The sequence below is a fragment of the Melozone crissalis genome, unplaced genomic scaffold (genome assembly GCF_028551555.1).
Source record: "Melozone crissalis strain CALT ecotype California unplaced genomic scaffold, PUWL_Pcris_2 ptg000016l_1, whole genome shotgun sequence".
Classification (NCBI taxonomy): Eukaryota; Metazoa; Chordata; class Aves; order Passeriformes; family Passerellidae; genus Melozone; species Melozone crissalis.
In genome coordinates this window covers 22343470-22367817 of record NW_026535794.1, presented here as the reverse complement: position 1 = coordinate 22367817, position 24348 = coordinate 22343470, and the positions used below count along the sequence as shown (strand labels likewise).

At 37.8% G+C, this 24348-nt stretch overlaps 1 protein-coding gene across 3 annotated transcripts in view; it reads right to left on the bottom strand.

The window, feature by feature from the left end:
- Positions 1-21067, bottom strand: part of ADAM22 (ADAM metallopeptidase domain 22) — a 58572-nt gene extending 37505 nt beyond the window's left edge. For all 3 annotated transcript variants that reach the window (XM_054273724.1, XM_054273722.1, XM_054273723.1), the window contains exons 1-11: positions 20991-21067; positions 17381-17444; positions 16678-16747; positions 11498-11568; positions 10933-11007; positions 8812-8883; positions 7634-7800; positions 5635-5719; positions 5109-5199; positions 3232-3283; positions 1217-1316 (exon numbers count right to left, since the gene is read on the bottom strand). In XM_054273724.1, coding sequence (XP_054129699.1) covers positions 1217-1316; positions 3232-3283; positions 5109-5199; positions 5635-5719; positions 7634-7800; positions 8812-8883; positions 10933-11007; positions 11498-11568; positions 16678-16747; positions 17381-17440 — 843 coding nt within the window. In that variant the 5' untranslated portion in view covers positions 17441-17444; positions 20991-21067. The remainder of the gene's footprint in view (positions 1-1216; positions 1317-3231; positions 3284-5108; positions 5200-5634; positions 5720-7633; positions 7801-8811; positions 8884-10932; positions 11008-11497; positions 11569-16677; positions 16748-17380; positions 17445-20990) is intronic.
- Positions 21068-24348: the final 3281 nt, after the last annotated feature.

The window sequence follows — 24348 nt, the reverse complement described above, 5'->3', positions numbered from 1 at the left end:
CCTTGTCACACTAGCTTTCCTTTATCTCATAATGCTTGAAAAACAAAAACAAGTTTGTGTCTCACCACCCTTGCTAGGAAACACATCTTTGACAGCATTGTTAATTACACAGACATCCATTGACAAAACCTTTAAATCAAGTCAAACCACAATGCATAAAAGGAGCTAAATCACCCTGGCTCCACATCTAACTCACATTTCTGCATGCCCTCCAAAAAAAACCCAAACCTAAAGTGCTGCCAAACTAAATTGAAAGGAGAGTAATTGGGGTTTTTTCCAACTGACAGATGTGTAAATGAACACAATCACTAAAATAAAACCAAGTAAGACACATTACACGATATAAGCAATACACTCAGCAAGTAAATACATCCACCAGTATTTCTCCACCTTTAATGGGATGGAAAAAAGCAAACTTCTAAAACTCAGGTACATTTTAAATAAGAAATTTTATATCTTATTAATGAATTACAGTGTTTTCTCTCCACTTTTAATAATATACTCTTTCATCAAAAGAGACTTTTAAGAGATAAGCAGGCTCAGCTTGTCCAGATTTGATGTTTTACTTTCTTTAAGTTTTATGGAAATTCTGTGGTTGTCAGAAGATGTAGTTTTTCTCACGTTCACGAGAAGGAACATGCATCATTTCTGAATTGAACTTTCTTCTCTTTTACATCTGTGACCACTTCAGTTACCAGATAAGTCTTTTTTCCACATTGGACTGTCTTTCTGCCTTAACCTCTTTTCCTTTGCTTGTTGAAAGACAGCCATTAAATACAGGTTAACATTAATTATATATAGAAAAGAGTCAAAATAATTATCCTGCCTGCTTTACATTTTAACACCTGCTTCAGTAAACGAAGCAGTAATATAGTGGAACACTGCTGCAAATCCTGCATTGCAGACCTGTTGTAAATACAAAATTGTATTGCATTCACAATATTCAGAATAAATTGTGTGAGGGATAATTCTTGATCAGAGGCTGTTGATACTCTACTGGACATGAAACCACTTTATTAGAAATTTATTTAAAAGTAGTTTCTAAACTACTATGAACTAAAATAATCTACTTACACCCATATGTTACCAGAATAGAGAGAACCAGAACTATCAAAACTAAAGGGGTTTTTTCCAACATTATAATTTTCATTCTTCTTGATTTCATCAAAATTAGCAATAGAATAGAAATAATATTAAACATTAATGTAATGCTTACTTTGGTTGGTTTATTGAAAAGGCAGGCCCCACCTCCATTGTTTAAAAATTCATGATACTCTTCAATATCACACTCGGAGAATTTGCTTGGAAGATAGTACCTAACAAAATAAGGTAGAAGGATTACTTTCTCTGGTGCTTTTTACACTGTAATTTCTTTTTTTGAAACAGAAGAAATATAATGTTATACTTCAGAAAAAGAATGAAAACAATGCTGTTCAGAATCAGAGTGACTATCTGTTTCTAAGTCTATCTGACTATTCTATTTCTTTCTATTTGAAAATCCTTCCAGTAAATAATAAGGAAATTTCAACAATAACACAACGTTCATGGAATGTGAGAAGTCTAGAATATTTCACTAAGTTTTTAGGCATCAAACAGCACAAATCTGATTCCAGCATGTAGTTCACACAAGCGTGACTTGTTCCACTAACAGGCCTGATCTCAGAAATACATTTATTTCCTCCCATACAAACTGCAGGAGTAAAAGACAGCTTATAGTTTGTTCCTCTCTAGGAGGAAATGGTTCCCCTGGCTCACAGAATTTTTTATATAATAGAGTTATGCCATTTTAAACATGCTTCTAGCAAACACCACCTAACATTTCAGCTTCCCTCTGTGTCATGTGTCCCACTCAGTAAATTTCAATTGAGTACAGAGTGTCCCCAAGGCCCTGTGCCCCACCTAAAAACAATGTGATGCACAGAATCTTTGCATGGATCCTTTTCACAGGGAAATGACTTTTCCCAAGGCAACTGCAGTGATCTTTATATTCAGGTCCATAGTCATGAAAGTACTTATGCTTCAAGGAGATTTTGGAGTCTCAAGGGCTTTCCTCTTCTATCAGCTCACCACTGGATATAAAAATATTAGCCAAAGTGCTATCCCTGCACTGCTGGGAGAGATACCTTCCAGAACATAATTGGCTTTTTCCATCTGTAATGCTCATGAATTTGGTCTAAACACTACAGAGGCTGTGGATTTCACTGAAGTTCAGCAATAAGCTAGGTAAATGCAAGGCTTTTTCAGGTACCAAATTATGTGAAAGGTTTGAATTTCAGACAAAGAATTTAAAGGTCCTAACATGGGAATCTATAACTTTTATAAGAATCAAAAACACCTCTCAGACTGGACTTTTAACTTCCCAAAAATCAGAAAAATCATACCAGATGTGTTTTCAGGTATTCTAAGGTGAAAAGAGCACACATTCACACTTTTAAAGAGGCTTGAATGAGTCATACTTCTTTGCTCAAAATTTTTCTGACCACAAAACTATTGTGAAAATTTGTGGATCCATTTGGAATTAATTAAAATCTGAGCCCTGTCTGTATCTCAAACTAGAATACAATGTAATTCATATCTAAAACTAGACTAAAATGCAATTCATATGCATGATAAAAGACAGACCTGTAATAAAAAGTGTTAATGTCTGAATATACTTCAGAAAGCATCAAATTTCATCCACCAGCAAAAATTTGCTTATTCACCAGTCATTATGTTCAAATCTCCCCAGTGACACTACACATGGGTATGAACATACTCAGCCTCCAATGGGGGCAGTTTTTCTAACAATATCACACAAACTGTGCAATAAAAAATGATAGAGATAGATGACAGATTCCAACAAAAACACTGAAAATGAGGCATGCCTCAGAAATTCGATTACAGGATTTCAAGAATTAGGGTATGTCATTGTTTCTACAACTCAATAGCAATCTTGCATGAGAAAATAAGCTATGCCTGCTTCTGCTTCTCTGCAATGACCTGACTTGGCTGTTGAGCCTTGTGCTTTCCAAGTTAAATCAGCATTCGCCAAAAACTCTCACATGCCCTTCTCATTAACTCATTCCCACATTTCTTTGAAGGTGTCTCTGTATGGGATGTACTTAATACTTTACTTTCTGAAAACTGAGTCATCAAAAATATTCTGATGAACCACAAAAGAGAAAACTTTTCACACTTTTACTTTATGTCACTGTATGAAAAACATTACTTTTCTCCAGCGAAATGTCTTACCCCATATCTCCCATTATGCATCCAGACCACATGTCCTCACACTTACATTCACCTGACAAAAACAAAAGATAAAATAAAAAGTTACATCTTGAGTCTTGTGAGTCCAAAGTAATACAATTCTTATCATAAAAAGCTCACTGTACTCAATTCCATTTCATATTTCCAAACAAACCGGAAAGAATAATTTGCTGGTTTATTGCATACCTTAGTTTAAGCGTATCAGTACACCTTGCCAAAATTTTTTAAAACTCTACGTGATTCTGTGCAATCCTGAGCTTTGAAAATATGTCCTGATTTTCTTTCCTTCTCTGAAAGGAAACTGCAGTGTTAGCCCTCTGCACTTGCAAATCATGAGTCAGCTTTCTCATCTCCTGTGTGATGATACTTATTTCCAAAATTTTCAGAATTAATAAAAAAGAATAATTCTACTTTTCTAATTTTTTTTTTTTAGTTCTCTTCTTTGACTATAGCAATGTGATTTTGAAAATCTTTCCTTGGAAAATCCCAAAAAATATTTCAGACCAAAAAAAAGCATGGAATGATCAATGAAAAACACAAGGTAGTACAGCAGGAACTATCAGCTTCTTCCTCTGCTCTCCCTCCCTTCCCTGCCTGCCTCCCTTCCCCATGAAACTCCCTTCTGCCCTGCCAGCTGGGATCGCTTTGCTCTGGTCTCAATCCTCCTCTCTCAAAGCTGTGTCTTGCTTTAATCTCAGTAGAAATGTTTTCCACTTGCACGTTCCATAATTTCTTTTACTGTACACGTGAACATCAGTTTATTGCTTCCACTTTAAAAGTACAATTAGAGAGGAAACAAAGCTCTATCAAATGCATTCTCCTCTCTCCCTACCAAAACAGTGTCCTGCCCTTCTCAGTCATTAAGAAAGGCAGTCACCACTATTATAGTTTTCACTTTTATCCTGCCCCTACCTCCACTCAAGAATATGTGGCTGAAAAATGAATACTGAACATGCCTGTAGGATAGAGCATCAGTTCTACATTTCTGAGTATTTTTTAAAATGGTATTGCATAATTTGCACGAAACCCCTTTAAATGCAGCTGTCTCTCTGCATTATATATTGTCTTTACAATGCCTGAAAAAAAAATCCAATAATCAATAGAGTAATTTATATTTTTAAATGTAGGCCACATAAGCACACCCAATGCAGTAAGTCCACACTCCAGTTAATTATCTTAAGTGTTTCATGACTGTATTTTTATTTTAATCTTATCAGGCTGGAACTGCATATAACATGGAAGCAGGAAGGCAAACTGCTTGTTGTGGGCACAATGGTGGAGCTCAAAGCATTGCAGGTAAACAGGGATAACTAAGGAGCTGAATACCAAGGTTACAGCAGAGAAATGGCAGCAGTAGGGTAGCAAATACTCGATATTTGGGTAATCTACAGGAGAAACAGGGGATTTGGGTAATCTATAAGAGGAAATCAACCAAGGTAAACAGATAATAGGTTGAATTGTTTGAACTGTTCTATATAACAGTACTGAGGAGGCTCCTCATTATACCCTGATCTAATAATGTATATTCCCACCCTTGTGTCATAAGATGGCAGCAATTTGGTCTGTGGGTGGGACACCAGTCTCCCTGAAATGAATGGGAGTGGCAGGCACCTTTATGGCCTATTTTGGATGAAATGGTGACACCAGTCCTATCAGGAATTACAAGCAGGGGTATACTAGAGCATTCAAGTAAAGAAAAGTTAGTATGTCAGACCCTTCTCATGTTACTGCAAGAAATAAAAATATTTCAATATTGTGAGAAATGGAAGGAAAAAGTATATATCAGAAAGACACTGATAAGATCCTCCAGTTTTTAAGATTTTTCTCTTGAGACAGAGTGAAAAAGCAAATAAAATTACCACTTAGAAGTTTTCTTCTGTCTGAGAAAATGCCAATATTTTGGGCCAAGGTCTGCGCCAGGGTAACTGCCATTAAGTCCGGCTTTCCAAACTGAAAGAAACAAGCAAGGTGGGAAAAGTAATCAGTAACACACAGGTATCTCTGATTCAAGTGAAGCTTTTTTCATATCAAGGCAAAAAAATGCAAAATCAGATGCACAGTATTAGAATTCTTACTGCAGGGTAGCTAGATGAAAATTAAACACTGGCTTATAGACAAGCTAAGTAAGAGAAAGTCTGTTTCTCTCTTGGCACTGTGGCTAGAAATATGAATGACAGAATATTGCAGAATTTGCTTAAAAGTGTATTTGAAGTGTATTGACTTTATTCACTCATCACCCTTCATTGAAGCGTCCCTTCTATAGAGCTGCAGTAAGAGTCTACATCAGCAAAAAAAGCAAAATATTTTGAGGAACATGTCTGCACTAATAAATTCCCGGCAGATAAATTTCCATCAGTTTTTGTTCATACCAGTATGCCCACCTACCTCATTCACACCTCCGCCTTTAAGCAAGGAGCAGATTCCACCAGTGTGGGCTACACCACTTCGACTGCTCTGAAATCGACTCCCCCTTTGACAAAAACAAAAAGAAAAAGAAGTTTACCCTGCTCAGTCCACGAGTTTTGCACCTGCCTATTCCAGTATCCCCCTTGTGATTTCCAAATGGCATTTGCAAATGCTGGATGCCACCACTACACTGCAAATTATGCAAAAACTAATGGGAAAAACAGATAACCACTCACAAAGCTCACATGACAGGTTATCTCCAGAAAACTTATACCGTCTTCCCTCCTCCTTTTCAGACTACCTAATATAAGAAGAAGGGGACTATTTTGCCAAACCACCTGGATCTGCCCAGCCTCTTGTTCCTTGACTTTCTACTGCAGTGAGTGCTTTCTGGTGGCACGTGTTTCAGGCAGAGTTCAGGAGAGGCCACCATGCCCCCAGTGCACGGGACTAGTGAAATGTCATGTCTCTAATTGGGCAGTGCTGATGTGAAAACTCAGCAGGTAAAACTCAAGGGGAGAAGCATTAGCAGAAGATGCAGAGGTAGGTGAAAACTCCCTGGAACTACAGCCAACCTCATCCAAGAAGTCACACTCTGAGCCTAAATCTAATCACCTCTTTGGTGCTGACCACATCAGCATGAATGACTGCCAGTTACTGGAGACAAAATTTACTCTGCTCCACCTGAGAGTACTGATCATCCGGCAAATTGTTTCTCTCAGGTGAGAGGAGAAAACTATCAAGAAGGGTCACAGTGGGCTAACTGTGGAAGCTCATTTGTAATCACTGTACCATCACACAGCTACTCCCACCTCCCAACTTAGCTGTGTTTCACTCACAGACACAATTGCAGAAACTGCTGTTTCTAAACAATCTACGAATGCAATACCACAATAACCACTGGTGGTGGTGCTATGGATAGCACTGGAATTAGCATTACAGTGGTATCCCGAGTCCCAGCCACAGGCCAAATCAGGCTGTCTTTTGTTCTAGTCAATACACACACGTTCACAAGAACCCCTCAAAGACTTTACAATGTCAGCAGAGAAATTACAAAAAGGATATGAGAAAACCTGATTCCCATTTAAGAGATGAAGATCTGAGACAGAGAAACCAAAATCTGCAAGCACCATTTTGCAGATCTTACTAGCTTTCTTCAAGGCAGAAATAAGTGGCGCTAATTAGGTACATGCAAAAACTCTGAGGGTGGATATCAGGCTTGGGTATCCTGGAACCCTACTGAAGTCATGTGAAGCGAGGTGTTTAGGTTAAGTTTATTATTACAGGCTCCTAAAACAGTCAGCAGAGAGAAAAAAGGACTCCAACAGAGATATTCATCTGGCATGTGTGTGTGGATCAAAAATCTCAGCCACATATCTCTCCTGTATTTTTGTACATATATTTTATTATATCAATCTTATTTTCAAAACAATTAAGATACTTTGAGAAAAAAGCATTCTTCTCAGTTTAGTATTCTTATAGCTCAAATGTCTTGGGAGAACAAACTGTTTTGAGGATCTGAAACACTTCAGTAATCCTGCAGCATGCAGGTCATTCAACAAAGTAAAACAGGCCATGAGTACACTTCAGCAGAAAACCTCATTGGTTCCAAAACCAATGTTCTGCTTTAAATAATCCGTGCTCTAGGGCTGAAGAAGTCAACCTCTGAGGTGGAACCATGCATGACTCTTCAGAAAGCTGCACTTGTGGAGTAGGTGGTTGCACAGAATAACAAAGGATTACAGCACATGCAGCTCAGGCTTAGTATGTTAAAACTAAAATAAGAGTCAAGCCTCTGGTTGCACTGGCAGGCAGTTTGTGAATTAATTTTTCTCCCACCTCCCCATCTGAAACTTTATTTTCTGAATTATTTTGGATTACACACACAACAGGAAGGAGATGCATCAGCCATTTGTGAGAAACAACCCCCAAGGAAAGAAAAAACCCCAGTAATATAACATCACACAAGGTTACGTACGAAAAAAGGTGAACTGCGTCACTTTTCTCTCTGATAAAATCCCTCCTATATTTCATAAACTCACGTAGAGTCACCAAGGGGTTTTCAGATATGGTGAACTTGTTATCAGTAGCCCAGGTTTCCATGGCAACCAATACTATCCTGGTGTTAAGTTGTTCTTTATATATCTAGTACATTAACAGAATGAACAAATATATTATGTCAAATAGAACAAAGATGAGGTTTACCCCTTTTTTTAACAGCTTCCATTTTTACACAACTAAATATTTAGCTTACTCTAGCACACTTTGCATTCTTGTAGGTGATTTTATCTCCCTTAAAACCAACAAACATATAAATCAGGTAAAACCAAAATTTTTGGCTTAATTTTTTAATCTGTTCTCTTAGGCTTCTCTTAGCCTACACAGGCAGAGGTACATACAAGAAAAATGTGATTTTTGAAAAATTACTACATTCAAAATAGTTCAAAGATTTGAATGTAATGGGTCTTTTATAACAGCCAGCTCACCCCATGATACACAAGGGCCCTCTTATGCAGAATAATGATCCATAAAGGCATAATTTTTCTCTGCTATATATGTCTACAGGAGTATTTCAACTCCTGCTGGCTGAATCACAAAAAAAGGGACATCCTTTCAATGCTGCACTAACACTCCACACCAAATACTTTCAAGCATTTTCTTCTTCTAGGAATACTTTTCTTTTTCTAATACTTTGCTGTGGTGAGGTGCAAGAGCCAGCAGCTTGTCTGATTTATCATATTAAGATAATCCACATAGATCACCTGTATGTCCCTATTCTAACTCATTTATTCAAGTGCACTTCTTCTGGAGAAATTTTAATGCATTAGAATTTCAGATTATCTTTTGGGTTTAAATTTGTCAAAACAGGGATCCTGCACTAGAAATTGTCATATCTAAGGTGCTCTTTACAACTCAGACTCAAGGGACCAATCCAGCAGGATACTTAAATGTTTAAAGTCACAAAATAAAACCCCTCTCATGCTTTATGTTAGACAAAGCCCCTAGAGGTGAATGATTGTGGTTCTAGATGAAAATTTGCAATCTTCACATACATTATTATTGTTACACCATGAATTGAAAACTCCTGCATCTATCATCAGGAGAATCTTATACTCGTCTCACACGTAAAAGAACTTTTAGCTGAGTGATACTTACCAGATCAGCCATGTTCACAACTGATTTAGCATAACTGTTGGTATGGCCGACTGACAAGCGGTGCTTTTTACACTGTGAAAAAAGCACAGAGAGTAACAGATTCAGATTCAGAAAAACAAGGTCCATTTCCAAACCACCATGAAGTAAAAAGCAATTATATCAACAATAAAGCCCTTGCACAAGGTTTTGTCTCTTGTGCTGAGTGTAATGTTCATAACCAATAGTAAAAAATTGCTCAGAAATGCACATTACTGATATACTTTACAACAGCTGTTGTGTAATTTCTTCTTTAGAAAGTATGCTAGAATCTTTACTGGAAAATTATATAAGAACAGTAACATTCTGTTACTCTCTTCATTATCATTATTGTTGCCCATTTTAAAATTAATCACAAATGCCATTGAAGAAATTAGCAACAAAAATTTCCATAGCTGAGACTCCTTAAGGTATGTTATCCCAGAAGTGCCTGCATCTGTGTTTTAATCTATCAGACTCCCTTTTGTTGCAGTTTTCTCTCTTAAGGTGTTTTCTGGTTTTCCTCTTGTATAGTTGCACACTCTATACAGCCACAGTAACTGGTTCAAACCACTTCAGTGATCAGACTTCAATTTCAGACCTTTACTGAAATTTGTAAGGCAGTGTTATAAAAATGGCACTAAAAACAGCTGTCCAGGTGCTCCTATTTGCAGAAAAAAACCAAACAGTTATGAATGAGCATCATGGGCATGAAAGTCACAGGTATCACAGAAGAATTTAGGAGAAAGTGTACAAGATTTTCAGAAATGTTTTGCCCCCTTGCGCCCCATGATGCTTGATTTTGGAGTGAAAATTGTCCATATTTTCTGGAAGTTAGGATCTTTTAGTGGGCAAGAAGTTTTCCACAGCTAGGGCATAGGATGGGCATCCTTTCAAGCAGAAATGGGGGGGAAACCACCAAAAACAAGGAAGTTAAACCAACAGCAAATGATATTTCCTTCTCACAGGAGGAAATTATTTGGCTTCTTTGATCACTCTCACTCACCTCAGAGAATAAACTCCTAATTGGACTGACTCTTGCTGTGACTAGACAAAATTAGGAAACATTGTCCTTGAAGAAAATCTGCCTGAACAGAGAGGAGGATCCCAAAGGAAATGTTGTGGCTTCAGCTCTTTAGAATCAAGCACAGTTACACTTATTTAAGGAATTTTCATCCAAAATGATTAATTTTAATCCAAGAATTTATTCCTGTGTTCCCCAGACTGAGCTGGTGGAGTACACTGTCTAAGGACAAAGGCACACTTTTTCTACACTTGTACGCTCTCACGTCTATTTTTGCTAATTCAGGTATTACATGAGAGAATGGCTGCAAATTACAGAAGAAGTAGACAAGATCTATAGAAATATTTTGATTTTAAGGCCATAAGGGACCATAAAAACATCTAATGTCACCAGCTGGATGAGCAGTGCCAGGCTGAACTTCATCCAGTTACATCGAGAGGAAATCCATTGTGTTTGAAGCTACCTTTGAAAACTGCAAGTGATGAAGAATTTGCCATTTCCTTTGATATTTCCTTCATTAAATGCTTAATAAATCATCTTCACTGACATAAATCTGTGGTTTTTCTCATTTGAATGAGTCTGGCTTTTCTTCAACACATTGTTATTATGTGTCGTCCACTATGTTAAAAACCCCACTGTATTCTCCCAGAGAAAGTATAAAAGTTTAACAAAATCATTTTCTCTACATTAATTGGGACATTTAAAAAAAATCTGGTCACTGTTAATCTCCCCATTCTCACCAGCTGCTGTACAATTGAAATAACTGCACTATGGATTGCTGAGTGCCTATAACTAAGAGAAATGCTCAGGAAAGCCAGAAAGAAAATCATCAGCTTAAGTCACACTGACATTTTTTAATTTCTGACCCTTCTTTCTGATCCTCAGGTCTAGTTGCATTCTTGGTGAAATTAACTTGCGAAAATTCAAAACCAGCTTCATCAATGGTTAATGAAACCATAATTTCTTCTATTAAGAACATAATGAATTTATTCCAGCCTTATAGTGTTTTTATTGTTATGCTCTCTGGATAAATTAAGACAATTTGATGCTAATTGTAAGATGTTGAAATGTGTCAGTCTTACCATTAGATGATCATTTACAATCATCAACTCAATATATTTTGTTTCCTCTTCAACTTTACGTGGAATCTGACGAACCTATGGAGAGAATGTAACTTAGAGTCTAACAATACAGAGTGTAACTGGCAACAGACGCCTGCACTTAGTGGCTTCCCTACTTTAATAAACAGGGAATGAAGTCTCTGTTTAGAATATTTATTTTGAAACAAAATAAAGTGAGATAAAATAGCTACTTGTCACTATTGCAAAATGTTACAAAATATATAGGTTTTATTAAAGGAGTTTCTGATAAAACTATACTGAAAATGAGCAAAATTATTTTACCTACCTTTTCATTTGCCATATAGCAGTATTTTAAAATTTCCTAACTCTTCAGGGAGGCAATGTCCAAGAGAACCCATCAATGTTTAGCTTACATTAGATAGCTCTTTTTGTATTAGCTGTATTGATATAGAGATCTCATGCCAAACCAGCAGGAGCAGCAGGACTCCATCTGGACAAATTAACTCAGCAGACATGAAACAAACTTGACGGCACGTTCCTTATAAACAAGCATATTGGCACATACCTGCCTTTTCCTTCTTTTGTGTCTTGGCCTTACAACAAAATTCTGTGATGTGCTATTCGTCTGCCAGAATTCTAAGCAGAAAACACAGACAAATACATGGAATATTTACAAAAATATAGCCCAGCAATTAGTGACCCTGATGCAACATGACAGTAGTATGGCATTCTTCAGCACTTCAGATGCAGCAACAACTCATTTTTTCAAGTTTCCAGCTAGAAGGGAGGCAAGACTACAGATGCTTCCCAGTAACAGGGCTCTTATTAAAAACTCTACTAGTGATAATCTGGATCTGTTGAAACAGATGATCTGTGGGTGTCACGCTTCAGAAAGCACAGCAGATGTTCTATGCCAAAACTTCACCAATACTGGGCATGAAATATTATTAGCATAGTGCTTCCATGGAGTGAATCACATTTTCAGGAATTCAGCAGACATTCACAGAGCTCTTGCAACAGCTACCTAAATTAATAAGAAGAGCGTGGAAGGCAGAATTAATGCTTTAAGATGATTATATTCACAAAGCAAAATATGTCAGAGTTGGGACAAACCTTGGAAGATTTTGGCAATGCTCACTTGCCAACACAATATTCCTCTCTGCTAATCCCTCTGTGTCCTTAACTTCTTAAATCTCTAATCATAAGCATCAAGTAGTTTATTCTTTTGCCAAATCCTTTTCACCAAATCTATTAGTAGTCTCTCATGGAAAAGGACACATCATAAGCTAAGCAGAAGATAACACTTGCTCTTGCCCTTTCAAATGTCCAAGAAGTAATTTTCCATCTTTAAATTTAGATTCATGGTCCCTGCCTCTCTTTTCTCTATATAAAATACAGCTCTTTCCTTATCTTGTATAAATGTGTTTCCTATTTGCATAACCCCAAGAAGATCTTTTTGATTCATGCAAATTCACAGTTTCTTAGTTTGTAATAATGTTTCTCCTTTCACTGCTTTCCCTCTTTTGTGCTTTCTGTAGCTTTGGACATGCTTTCATTTTCAAGGAACTGAAAACTTCTTTCAGTTTTTCAGTGATTTTACCAGTCCTGCAGAGAAGTAAATAGTCCTATAGTGTTTATAGGACACCCCTACAGCGCTGTAGGATTGATGGAGCTGTGTAAATTAAGGAACTTCCAGTTCACATATCTTTGTACACAACTTCTGCTTGTTTTACAAATTCCTGAGCAGTTCAGTTTTGCTGGTGAGACAGGCAAGTTTCACACAGCTTCACTTCCTGTTGTACATTAATTGTACAATTTCTGCATGAGGTTCAAAAATAGGATTAAAAACATGCTGATAGGAACTTGACAGGGCTGCCATATCAGCAAAATCTTAAAACACAAAGCTGAGTTGCCCATCTGACAAGATATTGCCAGGCCCAAGGGATAATTTTAACCAAAAGTGGCAAATTACTAATAAGGCAAACCAGGAAAACAAAGCATGAGCAACTGGTATTGTTTTGGGTAAATGAGGGATTATGGTGTCATTTTGGTATGTGAGGTTTGCAGATACCTTTTCACAGAGCAACCTAGACAATCACAGGCTCTCTGCTTTAAAATGTTTTCATGGTTACACCAATGCACTTGAGGACATTCTTTAGAAAAAAGACCAAGGATAAATTCAATCACACCCAAGCTCCTTATTTATTGCTTAAAGACCTGCAGACTCTTGAGCTTTCAGTGATGAGAAACTAGATCTTGGAAACCTTTTTACAATGTTTTTGATTATGCTTTGTATGTTAATTTATGCTTATGTATGTTTATGCTTATGTATGTTAATTAGTTTAGACTCTGTTCTAGTGACACAAAACTGGATCTCAACCTGTCATTTTTGATTTTATAACATGCTTAATGACCCTGGTAAAAATAACACTTTTCAGTCAATAAAATAATAATTTACAGTATATATATCGATTCTCAGATAACTTTATCAGTGCTTATTTCACTCACAATCAGAAGTCAGTCATCTCTAAGGGAAATGATGCAGCCATTACCATTAACACACACTAACGCTGCCTTATAACTCACAAGATGGATAAATGCACACAGGTTGCATTTCCAGCCAAAGACCCTCAGGCAAAAGAACACAACCAGCAAAATCACAGGGAATGTTGATAGTTGAGAGATACTAGCAGATATTTTGATGGGAAATATATTTCCACAAAAAAATGTAATGAAGATTCATAAAATCATAGGATCATCTTGATTGGAAAAAGATTGCTAAAATCAAGTCCAACCATAAATCTAATACTGCCAAGTCCCACAAAATCATGTTCTTAAGTGTTGTATCTACATATTTTTCAAGTGATCCCAAAAGAAAATGACATCTGTTATGTATTATTTGAAAAACAGCACCTTTGATAACATATTGTTATCTAAAACCATGCCAGGGCATTGTAGATCTCAACAGAGATTGTGAGAAAAAACAGTCTGGTAAATATAAGGTCAAATGCTCTAAGTGTGCCAAGTCATCTGCCCAAGCTTCCTTATTTAAAATTCTCATTATTCCTCAGACCATTCCAAAGTACAGTAAGATAAATTCTTTTCTGCAACAGCTTGTGGGGTTTTTCTTAATACCCAGGGAGCAAAAGAATGTATAAAGTACATTGCTATTTAACTGGGATAGAATAGTGTGTGCTTTTACTATTGCTGATACTGAGTAATCCCTACCACTTGAAATTTTTTCCCTTTCTAACACCAGTATTGAAGCTGGTGATCTATCCAGTTCATTCCTAATGCAGTGGAAATGCTGAGTGGAAATCTCACCTTACACACATTTCTAAAGATAAGAGAAAAATCTTGACTTCAGGAAAAATCTCCTTAGGCCAGTCAAATTGATAAATTATGAGAGTAGCTATGATGATATATGCCAGCATAGCGCTTGCTACTGCTAATAATAATTTTGTTGTAGTACTTTAAAAAAATCAATCACAACAATACTAGTAGCAATTAACTGTAAAAGTTAATTAAAGAAAAAAAGTCAAGTCAAGACAGCAGTCTGACCTCTCCAGACTGGCAGGGAAGAAGCAGAGATACTGATGGAGCTCTCATCCTCTGGAGCTGTGACTGTGCATGGAGGATGACTTACAGGCAGAAATAAATTGAATAATTACACACAAAGAAAAATTGTGGGTCTCCTAATGAGGGTATAATATTATACATGTACTGTAATTTTCACTACAAACATCAGAAACACCTTTTCAAACAATTTTACAAAAACAAGTATGAGCATGTGGGAGAGTAGACTATGAATTAGAGTCCATTTCTCCACACATGGGACCCTAAACATAAAATGATGGAAGATTAGCACCTGTACCTCTCATCCACATTACAAATACTTGCATAACTGAGAAGACTAGCACTCTGCAACTGAATTTCCTTTTTAACCTTTTCTACAATCCTGTGATTCTAATTCAATCTAGATGGCAACATGTTCCATTATGTCACGTTCTGGGCTTTGTACAGCAAAGCCAGCAACTATTTATTTGTTATCTGTAGTAAAATCAAAACTTTACAAGCATGTCTGGATTTTTGTGGGAAAACAAATAAACAAAACAAGACCATGAATCCCTAGTTCGACAGTTTTTCAAAAATCAAGAAGCTCTGGTGGAGGTGAAACTGGGGCATTTATTTGCAATTAATCCCTTTCATAATTTTAAAAGCAGAAAACAATTTTATTCCATAATCTTGAAAACATAAAATTCACTATTAGGAAATCTTATTAAACAGCTTATAGATAAACCAACACTAGCAGTGTCTTAGTTTAACAACCTGAGATAGAAGATTTATTTTAAACTCAGCATTGGCTGCATTATTTCCAATCTTTTGAGTCAAGAAAATGTGATAAATGATGCACTCTATTATTCAGCCTTATGTTCAATAAATTGCTCTCATTACACTATCATCTCTGCCAGCACAGGGAGCAAGCACGGTACGCGTGTAAGGTGCAGGTACAGAGGAAGTTTTGTGACACAGAAGTCACTGCCTTGCACAAAAGTCATGAGCTTTTTGTGCTCATGTCCCTCCATCCCAACATTGCCTCTGCCTTGCCTGGGCAATCATCATCCCAGGAGAGGAGCCACCAAGCTGGGACAGTGGCTTTGTTTGGATTCAGATTCCTTCTTCAGAACTGAAATTAAGGCAACCAGATTGTGGCAAGTTCCTTTTTTCCCCCTTCTTTTCTCATTAGCTCCCTGAATGATTCCGCTTTGCTTAACAACTGGCAAACCTGCACAAACTGCGCTCCAGGGATGGGCCCATCTGCGCACAGCACTCAGCACCTCAAGATCTCAGATCCAAATGCTGCCATAGGACAAATAGTTTGTAACAAGATAACCAAACATCTGTAACTCTCCTGAAAAAGTCAGACTGAAGTGGTTTCTACCAAAATGTCAGTGTCTACAAAGGACAGTTTATCTAGGATATGCATTGTAGGGCAGGAAAACACATCTGTAACAAATCCTTGACAGAATGGGGAGATGTCACAAATACTGCAATTTCAGCTTCAATTCACAAGCCAGCCTCTCAGATGAAAACCCATTTTTTTTTAGAAAACCTTTCTCCCTCCACACACAATATGGGCATTCATCACTACAAGCACTTGAAACCACTTCTGCCTCCAAATTCATCTGTACTGAAACGCATGGCCCTCATCATTGCCAGCACTGTGAAAGATGCTGATGGAAGTGGAGATCAGAGTCACTGAGCAGAAACGACACTGGGCAATTTCTTGTCTCCCAGGCTTATGCTCACTCCATGGTACTCACCCTGTATCTCAAAACCAGAAAAACCCATGAAGAGTTATCAACCACCATCAAGGTGGTGTTAATTTTCATCACCTCTAGGCTACCTCAGCCCTTTCCTCTCTACAGCTACCAGCACATAATTCACACCACAGACCACATGACCTGTTAAGAGAAACACATATCACAATGTGAAGGTCTAGGAGAGATTTAATTCATTAGATTCAGGATTTTTTCATCACTTCAGATTCTTTTCCTGCGCTTTCACTGTTTCAAAATGGATTTTTTTCAGTGTGTGTTTGTTTTTTTTTTTATTTATTTGGGTAAAAGAAGGTGTATATATAACAAAACAATATACTCTTAGAAGATGATCTATCAAATATAATCAAAAAATTTGGCCTTAGAATAAAACACTCAGTAAGTGATGAATACTAAAAAATCATACCAGATGGCAGGTCGACTGAAGGAAATTCAAACAACTTGGATTTGTAAACAGAGTGGAAATGGAAGTCATCCTGAAATAGTAAATAATTGTCCATATTACATCAGGAAAAATTAATCCATCTCATGAGCATTAAACAGACAATTCCAAAGGTTCTTGTCACCCAACGCACACCCCAGAGAACATGCAAGTTGCAAAGCACCATTACTCTACATTCTTCTTTTCCCAGCTGCAATGTTATTGCTAATGCCACATTTAATCGCCTTTCATATCTGAGTACCTCAAACACAGAGGCTGAGCACACAGAGCTAGGCCTAAACTGGGCTCCCAGAGCTGCTCAGGGAGAGACAATGAAAGTCCCAGGAGTTGCTGAACTGGAGTCAAGGAAGAACCAGGGGGAGAGTGATATAACAAACCCAGAGCAGCAAGTGCCAGGGAAGGGCACTGGGCACTCACAGGCTCCAAGGGACCCTCCCCTAGTGCTGCAGTGCTCTACTGCCAAGAGCTACAGAGCACACACATACAGACACATCACTAATGTCTAATTTTTGCAGGTCTGCCTTTGTCTGTGAAGATGGAGTCTCACATTTGAGGTAGATGAACTGGGAATGAGGGGGGATCCTTTGGTCCCACAGCCTTATGCCTACCCTGCACCCATGATGACTACTCAAAAAAACACAGCAGGACTACTGTAAATTCTACTTACATCTGAAGTGTAGTTTTCATCTGGTTCAATAAGGTAAGTATGATTTCCATCATAGAACATCCCACTGTCAAGAGCAGGAAATGTAAATACAGATTTAATAAAGAAACACTAGTGCGACATGGAAGTAACTTCTTAAAGTTAATATACTTTAAAAATTTTAATATTTGGGGAAGGAAGAGTTTAAAATGGTTTCAGGAACTGAATGCAATTCTGGATCAATCTTTTTGTTTATTCATTTTAGAAAGAAAGATTTTCTCCTGTGGTGAGCAGACTCTTCTTTCTTCTACAACACTCATAAACACAAAATGGACTAATTTAACCAACTGAAAATCCAGTTCAAAGCCCCCACTCCAACGCAGGATATATTTATCTGCAACAGATAAATAAGGGACCTGTCTTTAGGAACACATATTTGGAGCATATGCATAGCTTTCTCCAATTAAAAATGATATTGAATGGAATTTAATATGCTTAGGTTTTAATGAGTTTTTTATTAAGTCTTTCCCCAGCATTTCATATAAAGAATGTGTTGATACAAATATTACTCCATAAGAGCAGAAAAGCAAATGTTATTTCTTATATCAATACATTCTGATCTTCAACCAAACCAGAATATTTTTAAGTAACTTTTTCTTTACTGCAGGGGCATACACACATGGGTAGGATTAGGTTGTATTAGCATGTGTCTTTCAAAAGGTCACTACTAAGGTGTTTAAGCTTGGCCCTAAATATGAGCTGTAAATTCAAATTTGGCACATAGCACATAACAACAACAGCATGAAAGTGAGATTATTTATTTACTTACGTTACTGTTAAAAACCCCCAAAACAAACAGGAATTACAAGCAACAAAAGCAAATCCTTTTCTTTTTTTTTTTTTATGCAGCTTTTTTATCAGCAAAATTGACATTCACAGAAGTAACCTGGGTTACTGACTGTATAACATATGTCAAGTATGAGCATAACTACAATGTAAAGCTGCTTCACCTGTGAAATTACACATGCCTATTCTTTAGAAATAAATACTGTCTATACAATTTAAGCAAAATATTCTAGCATCTGCTGGAGCTTCTTTGCTTGGAAATGAGATGAGATTGGGGAAGATCCTGTAGCTCTTTACCAGTCTAAATTTCCTTTCCTCTGTTTGCAACTTTAGATGAGCAGGGTCTGCAAGCTGAAGCGCTGTCAGCAAAGAGCTTCTCATGAGTCTGCTGCTCCCAGCAGCACCGACCTCTGACCAAGTCACTCAGCAGCGACAAGAATAATAGTCACAGCTGACTTACAGACCTGCCTGCCCACTCAAAGCATCCATGGCTCTTTCCCCACCAGCTACCATAGACCTAGTGCGCTCTGAGTAAACCGCACGCTCATGGGTGTGTTACAGAGAAAGCAAACATTTCAGAAGCCTGCATTTTGATGATGTGTGTTCCTCAGACAATCCCGTTCGTCGCCGTGGCAGCGGCACTCACAGCAGGGGCCGCAGTTCCTGCGTTCACCACCAGGCGGCAGCACGATCCCGGCCGAGCCGCGCTCAGCGCAGCGCGCTGACACCCGCTCGGCGCTCGGCCTGGCTTGGGCCAACCACGGGAAACCGGGCTTACCGAGCATCCCCGGAAAACAAACAAAACAAAAATCCAAGCAAAACGGCTTGCTCGAAGTTAAGGTGGCAGAGATACTTTTGTCATTAGCCAAGTGAGTAAGAAGACATCCATAATTTCAGGTGTTCTGTCAGCCGGATGTGATCGATTTAATTCATAAAAGGAAGGATACAAAGCAGACATTACTAAAATAAGAACTCATTATTAAAAAACCTCAACATTTTTTCACCTGTATGAATAATTCTGCTGTTACTGGCTGAGATCTAGAGGTACTAACATGCAAAAGAGGAGACTGGCATGACCTTTAGAAATATGAAGCTTGTTATTCTCTTAAAGGCATCTGTTTTGTCTTGTGTGCTTCCTAAAATTCATGAAAGCAAAGCTCCTGCCCAGACCTTGCAGAAGACAACTCTGCCCAGCTACCCTTATTCCAGCAAGATATTCCAAAGTGGGGCTGAAGCTAAGGAGCTCTGATTGCCAGTGTGAGCTTCTAGTAATTACTTATCACTTAAAATCAGCTGTGTAGGAGCTAGTTGCAATGATGGAAATGCAGTGGCAGAGAATGTGAGTTTAATACAGCTCAGGAAACATTACTTTCTTGTAGTGGATGTTTGAAATACCAGCCTGATTAGAGTAAGCTTGTGTCAAAGAACTGAGCTCAAACTTTATTGTATCAGGGGAAAAAATGGAGGGGAGATGGGGAGAGGAGACAGAGAGATATCTTTCAAGAGAGAGCTGAATTATACAACGAAAAAAATGCATCATCTATCATGTAACTTAGAAGGGACCAATTTGGATATCAGGCCATGGAAGAACACAGAGCAGCAGAAGAGTCAGTTTTAAGCATAAACTCACAGAAAGAGGGCAGGAAAAGACATATGTAGGCTCTCCTTTGTTCCTGCCTTTTCTCCTAGGAGTTAGCAGGGGCCAAGACCTAATGGAACCCTGCTAATGGAAGCCAGGCAGTGCCTCAGGATGCATTAGGAAGATACTATTTTTAGGCTCACTGTCCGTGGTTCAAACTGGGCTCAAGTTTCTTGAGCTGCACAGCTGTAAATCAGACAAGTGCAAGGATGACAAGTTTTCTGCAGGCATTCTCCCCTTCCTAACAAAGAATGTGCAACTATAAAAGAAAGACACCACTCAAATAAAAGTACTTATATGACTGACACCAGAACTACAGAATAATTGCAGATAGACAACAGGCTGAAGAAGATTTCCATCAGCTAAACCCTGCTTCCACAGAAAAAGGTAAAGCTGAGGTGAACTCCACACAGGCTCACTTGGTGCCATGCCTTTTCAAGCTGATGTCAGTAATAGTGGTGCTGAGATCCTGTAATTCCCAGGTGTGACAGGCACTAGGTTGATCTGAACACCTGACTAGCATCATTCAATAGTGCCAAAAGTCAACAGGTCCAAAAGCTGTACAATCCAAACACAGCTTCATGTAACCGTCACTTGACAGAGGATTTATTTGTAAGTAAAATTATGTACTTCAAAGAAAAATTTTTGCACCCCCATACATTTTCTTCTAGATTTTTCAAGATTTTACTATATGCAAGGTATTACCCCATACACACAGCTTAAGGCCAGAAATTCTGTTAACAAAAATGGAAAATGCAAGATGAATTCTAAAGTGACATTTCCTTTGTAAAGATACTAGAAAAGAAATACAGTATACATCATTATAGCAACAAGAAAAGAATACAACTTCCAAATAATTCATTGGCATTGTTTTTATTTTTGTAGAATAGGACGTTTTCAGCTACTTCTACACTGCCATCCCTATAATAAATTATCTTAAAACAATACCTGGCAACTGCCATTAATCCTGAATTTAGAAAAAAAAAGTAAATTCTGAAGATTTTTGATTACTTAATATTGGTGACAAAGTGGTAGGAAAATAGACAGCACTTGTTTTACTATATTCATGCATTATTTTACTATAAATAACTTGATTTGGCTTAAAAGAGTGATAAACAAAAATCAGTAAAAACAAAACAGCAGACTTACTGTAATCCATGGCATGTTGACAAGGCAACAAATGATACAGAATTTCCTCGAATTTTTCCCTGATAATAGCAATGTTCTCCTCCCTGAAATTGGAAATTGACACTGTAAATCCATGGGACATTCCACAGCATCACACTTCATCCCGTCAAACACTGCTTTTCCATAAACACTTCCCCAAGCCATTGACATGGCACCAAGAACTGACTATCACTCATGTAGGAGTTCATCCCATCTTCTTTGAGCCTTGGTTTGGTACTTAGACAAACACCATCATCTTGACCCTGTACACCAAATGGTGTATTTCACAATTTCAGTGTGAAATCCCTGACATCCTGAGGTGAATTTCAGAGACAAATTACTCCAGAAGTGCTCATCCTTCTTCACTGACTAGGAAAAGAGTTGGCAGTAGGGGGCTCAGACTCCACATCTGCTCTGCACATGACTACATCAGACAGGATGAACTCTGCTCTGAGGGTAAGGCAATTTCCTTCTTCTAAGTAGAAAGGTATGCTAACAAAATAATAATAATGCTTGATTGGAAAAAAGACCAAAGCAGAAGTAGTCACTAGCACTCCAAAGCTAATGGAAACTAAGAATAACTAAGTAGTAAAGGAATACAATGAAAATGAATGTTTGCCTCTCCTCTTCTGCAAATAAAATGTATATCTTTCTAATAAAATCCAGCTGACTCTACTCAAAAAATCCCCCCCGGTTTCTCTGTAGTACGGCTTTCACTGATAAGCCCTACTACACATGCGATAAATTTATTCAGTATTGCACAATAGCAATATTTGTATGCAAAATTAGAAAAACAATTCAAACATCCCTTAAATTCTCACTGACATCTACTCTTCAGAATAGCTTACCTATTAGTGTCTCACCAAATTCAGCTATGCTGTAATGCATTGACACTGGTTAAAGGACTATGAAGGAGATTTTCAGTCCTTTTCTTTTTTAATAGCATTTATTTGAAAATACTTCCTCCAGCAAATGAATGAATAATCTACCTAGCGTAATGTACCCAGCCCTGTGAATATCTATGTCCATTTACCAGAGGGAGGGAAAGGCATTACAATTACAGCTGTTTCAGAAGCCAGTAGTCACTTACATGATGCATAGCACAGTCATTTTAGGCATCGGACATTAAATGCTTTTTGATTTTATTTTTCAAATACAAAAAAAAAAAAAAAATAATCCAGATCAGGCTATAGGTGAGAAAATATGTAGGCTATGTTGGTAGTTCTGATCAGGAGACCTTGTTCTGTTTTCTACAAGATGTGAAACCATTGTTGAAAGCAGCTACAATGCGTGGGTGCCTCTGGTTTGAGGTGCGCCCCTAAAGAGAGCACAGGAGTCTGCACAGCTGCCCACAGGGAAACAGCCTTGGTCTCAGCCTGGTCAGAGGAGTCCTTCACCACACTGACCTGCAGAGTGCCCACCGTGCTGCCCACCATGGGCCCCGCTCTGCTCAGGTGTCTGAGGGGAAGCTGGTGCCACACAGGTCGTGTTTGACTCCTTGTCCCACATTGGGAGTGTCTGACAGCAGCTGTAGGACCCATCTCCCCTGGGACAGCATTTCTTATGACAATCCAGAACTTGGGACACAGATCAAGTATCAGTGAAAAGGAGATTGTTTCAATTTCTGCTTTGCACTCATGTACATTTTAGCCACCAATATCCTAAGTTAATTTGATTTCAGACTATATCCTTCCTTGTCTTTCCTGAAATCTTCGCTCATTTTCTCCATTTTATCCTCTTTTTCTACACCTATTTACTTCCTATATCTTAGCTACTTTAAGCTCTCTTGACTTGGGATTTTCTTTCTTTTAGTCAGTAGGGTGTCCCCCACTACAGGATCATGGAACTGCTCAAGGCTTTCAGGTCCGTTTGGAATACATGAATAAGAAGTAAACAAAGAGAGACTCCAGTTAGCAAATAACAAAGCTAAAAATCAAACTATATGGATGATCTAAAACCTTATGAGAAATAAAATACTCTCTAAAGAGAATTCTTGAAGTAGTATTCCTGTAAAAGACATAACTGGAATAAGTGCATGTATATGGAAATAACAGTGAAAAGACTATCAGTAGGGAGTTGTACAGGCTTCTAGCTGTGGAAGGAATTTAGAGTAATTACACAAATTGGTTTGTTCTCAGAAAATGTAGTTAATATGTACCAGAAATAGAATCTCAGGCTCCATTAGTTTGCAAAACCATGTCTTTTCAAACAGGAGGAACATTTTTTCACACTAAGAATCCAGACTGTGGCTCAAAAGTGTGTTTTGATCTTTCAAATGAGAATCAAATAAATGTCCCATGACAGTACCTCCAAATTAATTTATTCTGTAATAAAGCCATGGGAAAAATTATGCATACAGATCTAGAAAATAAAAGTATAACAAAAACAGCTCTAAATTCTTGTCTGGGAAAAATACAATTGAGATACGCAAATTCTACTCTATTTAGTCAAATCAGTTAAACTCAACAATCTACTAGAGCTCATGGTAATTCTGGTGGAGATAGAAACACAACTCTGATCTCAGTCTCAGGCATCAGTTCTTATCACTACAAAACATTCCTTTCTATATGCTAACATCCAGGAGATATTTTTTATTTATGTACTTATGTTCCTATCATTATAACATAAGTCACTGCAAGCTAGTTAATAAAATTCAGCTAAAAAAATTATTTTCACTTCTTTAAATGAAGATAGTTTTTTCCAAGTACTTGATGCATGCAATTATCTGAGGTGGTTAGAGCATGGTGCTAATAACACCAAGGTTCTGGGTTTGACCCCTGTATGGGTACTTAAAGCCACAAATTCTGAGAATTTAAGTGTCCAGGAAACCACTGGATGGGGCACTCAGTGTCGTGGTTTGGTTGGCATGGTGGTGTTTGATCAAAGGTTAGACTTAAAGAACTTGGAAGTAATTCCCAAGCCTAATGAGTCTATGATTCTGTGGTTCTGTACTGAGAGTCAGGACACATGAAGGCACTCTACAGGGCAGGTTTTTTCAAGCATATGTAAGTTTGAGCAAGAAGTTTACTGTTGCTGTTTCACTATAGTGCTGAGACTGAAATTGTGCTGGGTTTGACATCTACTAAACCTGTCTGATAGCAGGTAGTGACATAAAATGCACTGTGTTAGAGGAGAAATCACAGTACGTGAAAGACCTAAGACCACCAAACACTAAATATGATCATCATATCTATCTTCTTTTACTCTGCTCTTGGAAATACTCCCTGAAGGACTGGGGTTGTCTCTCTTACCTACTGATATCTTCAGCAAAGAGACAAAAGCTGAAAAAAAAAATCTTCATTTTTTTCCTAAAAATATTCTGGTCCTATATGATAATTAA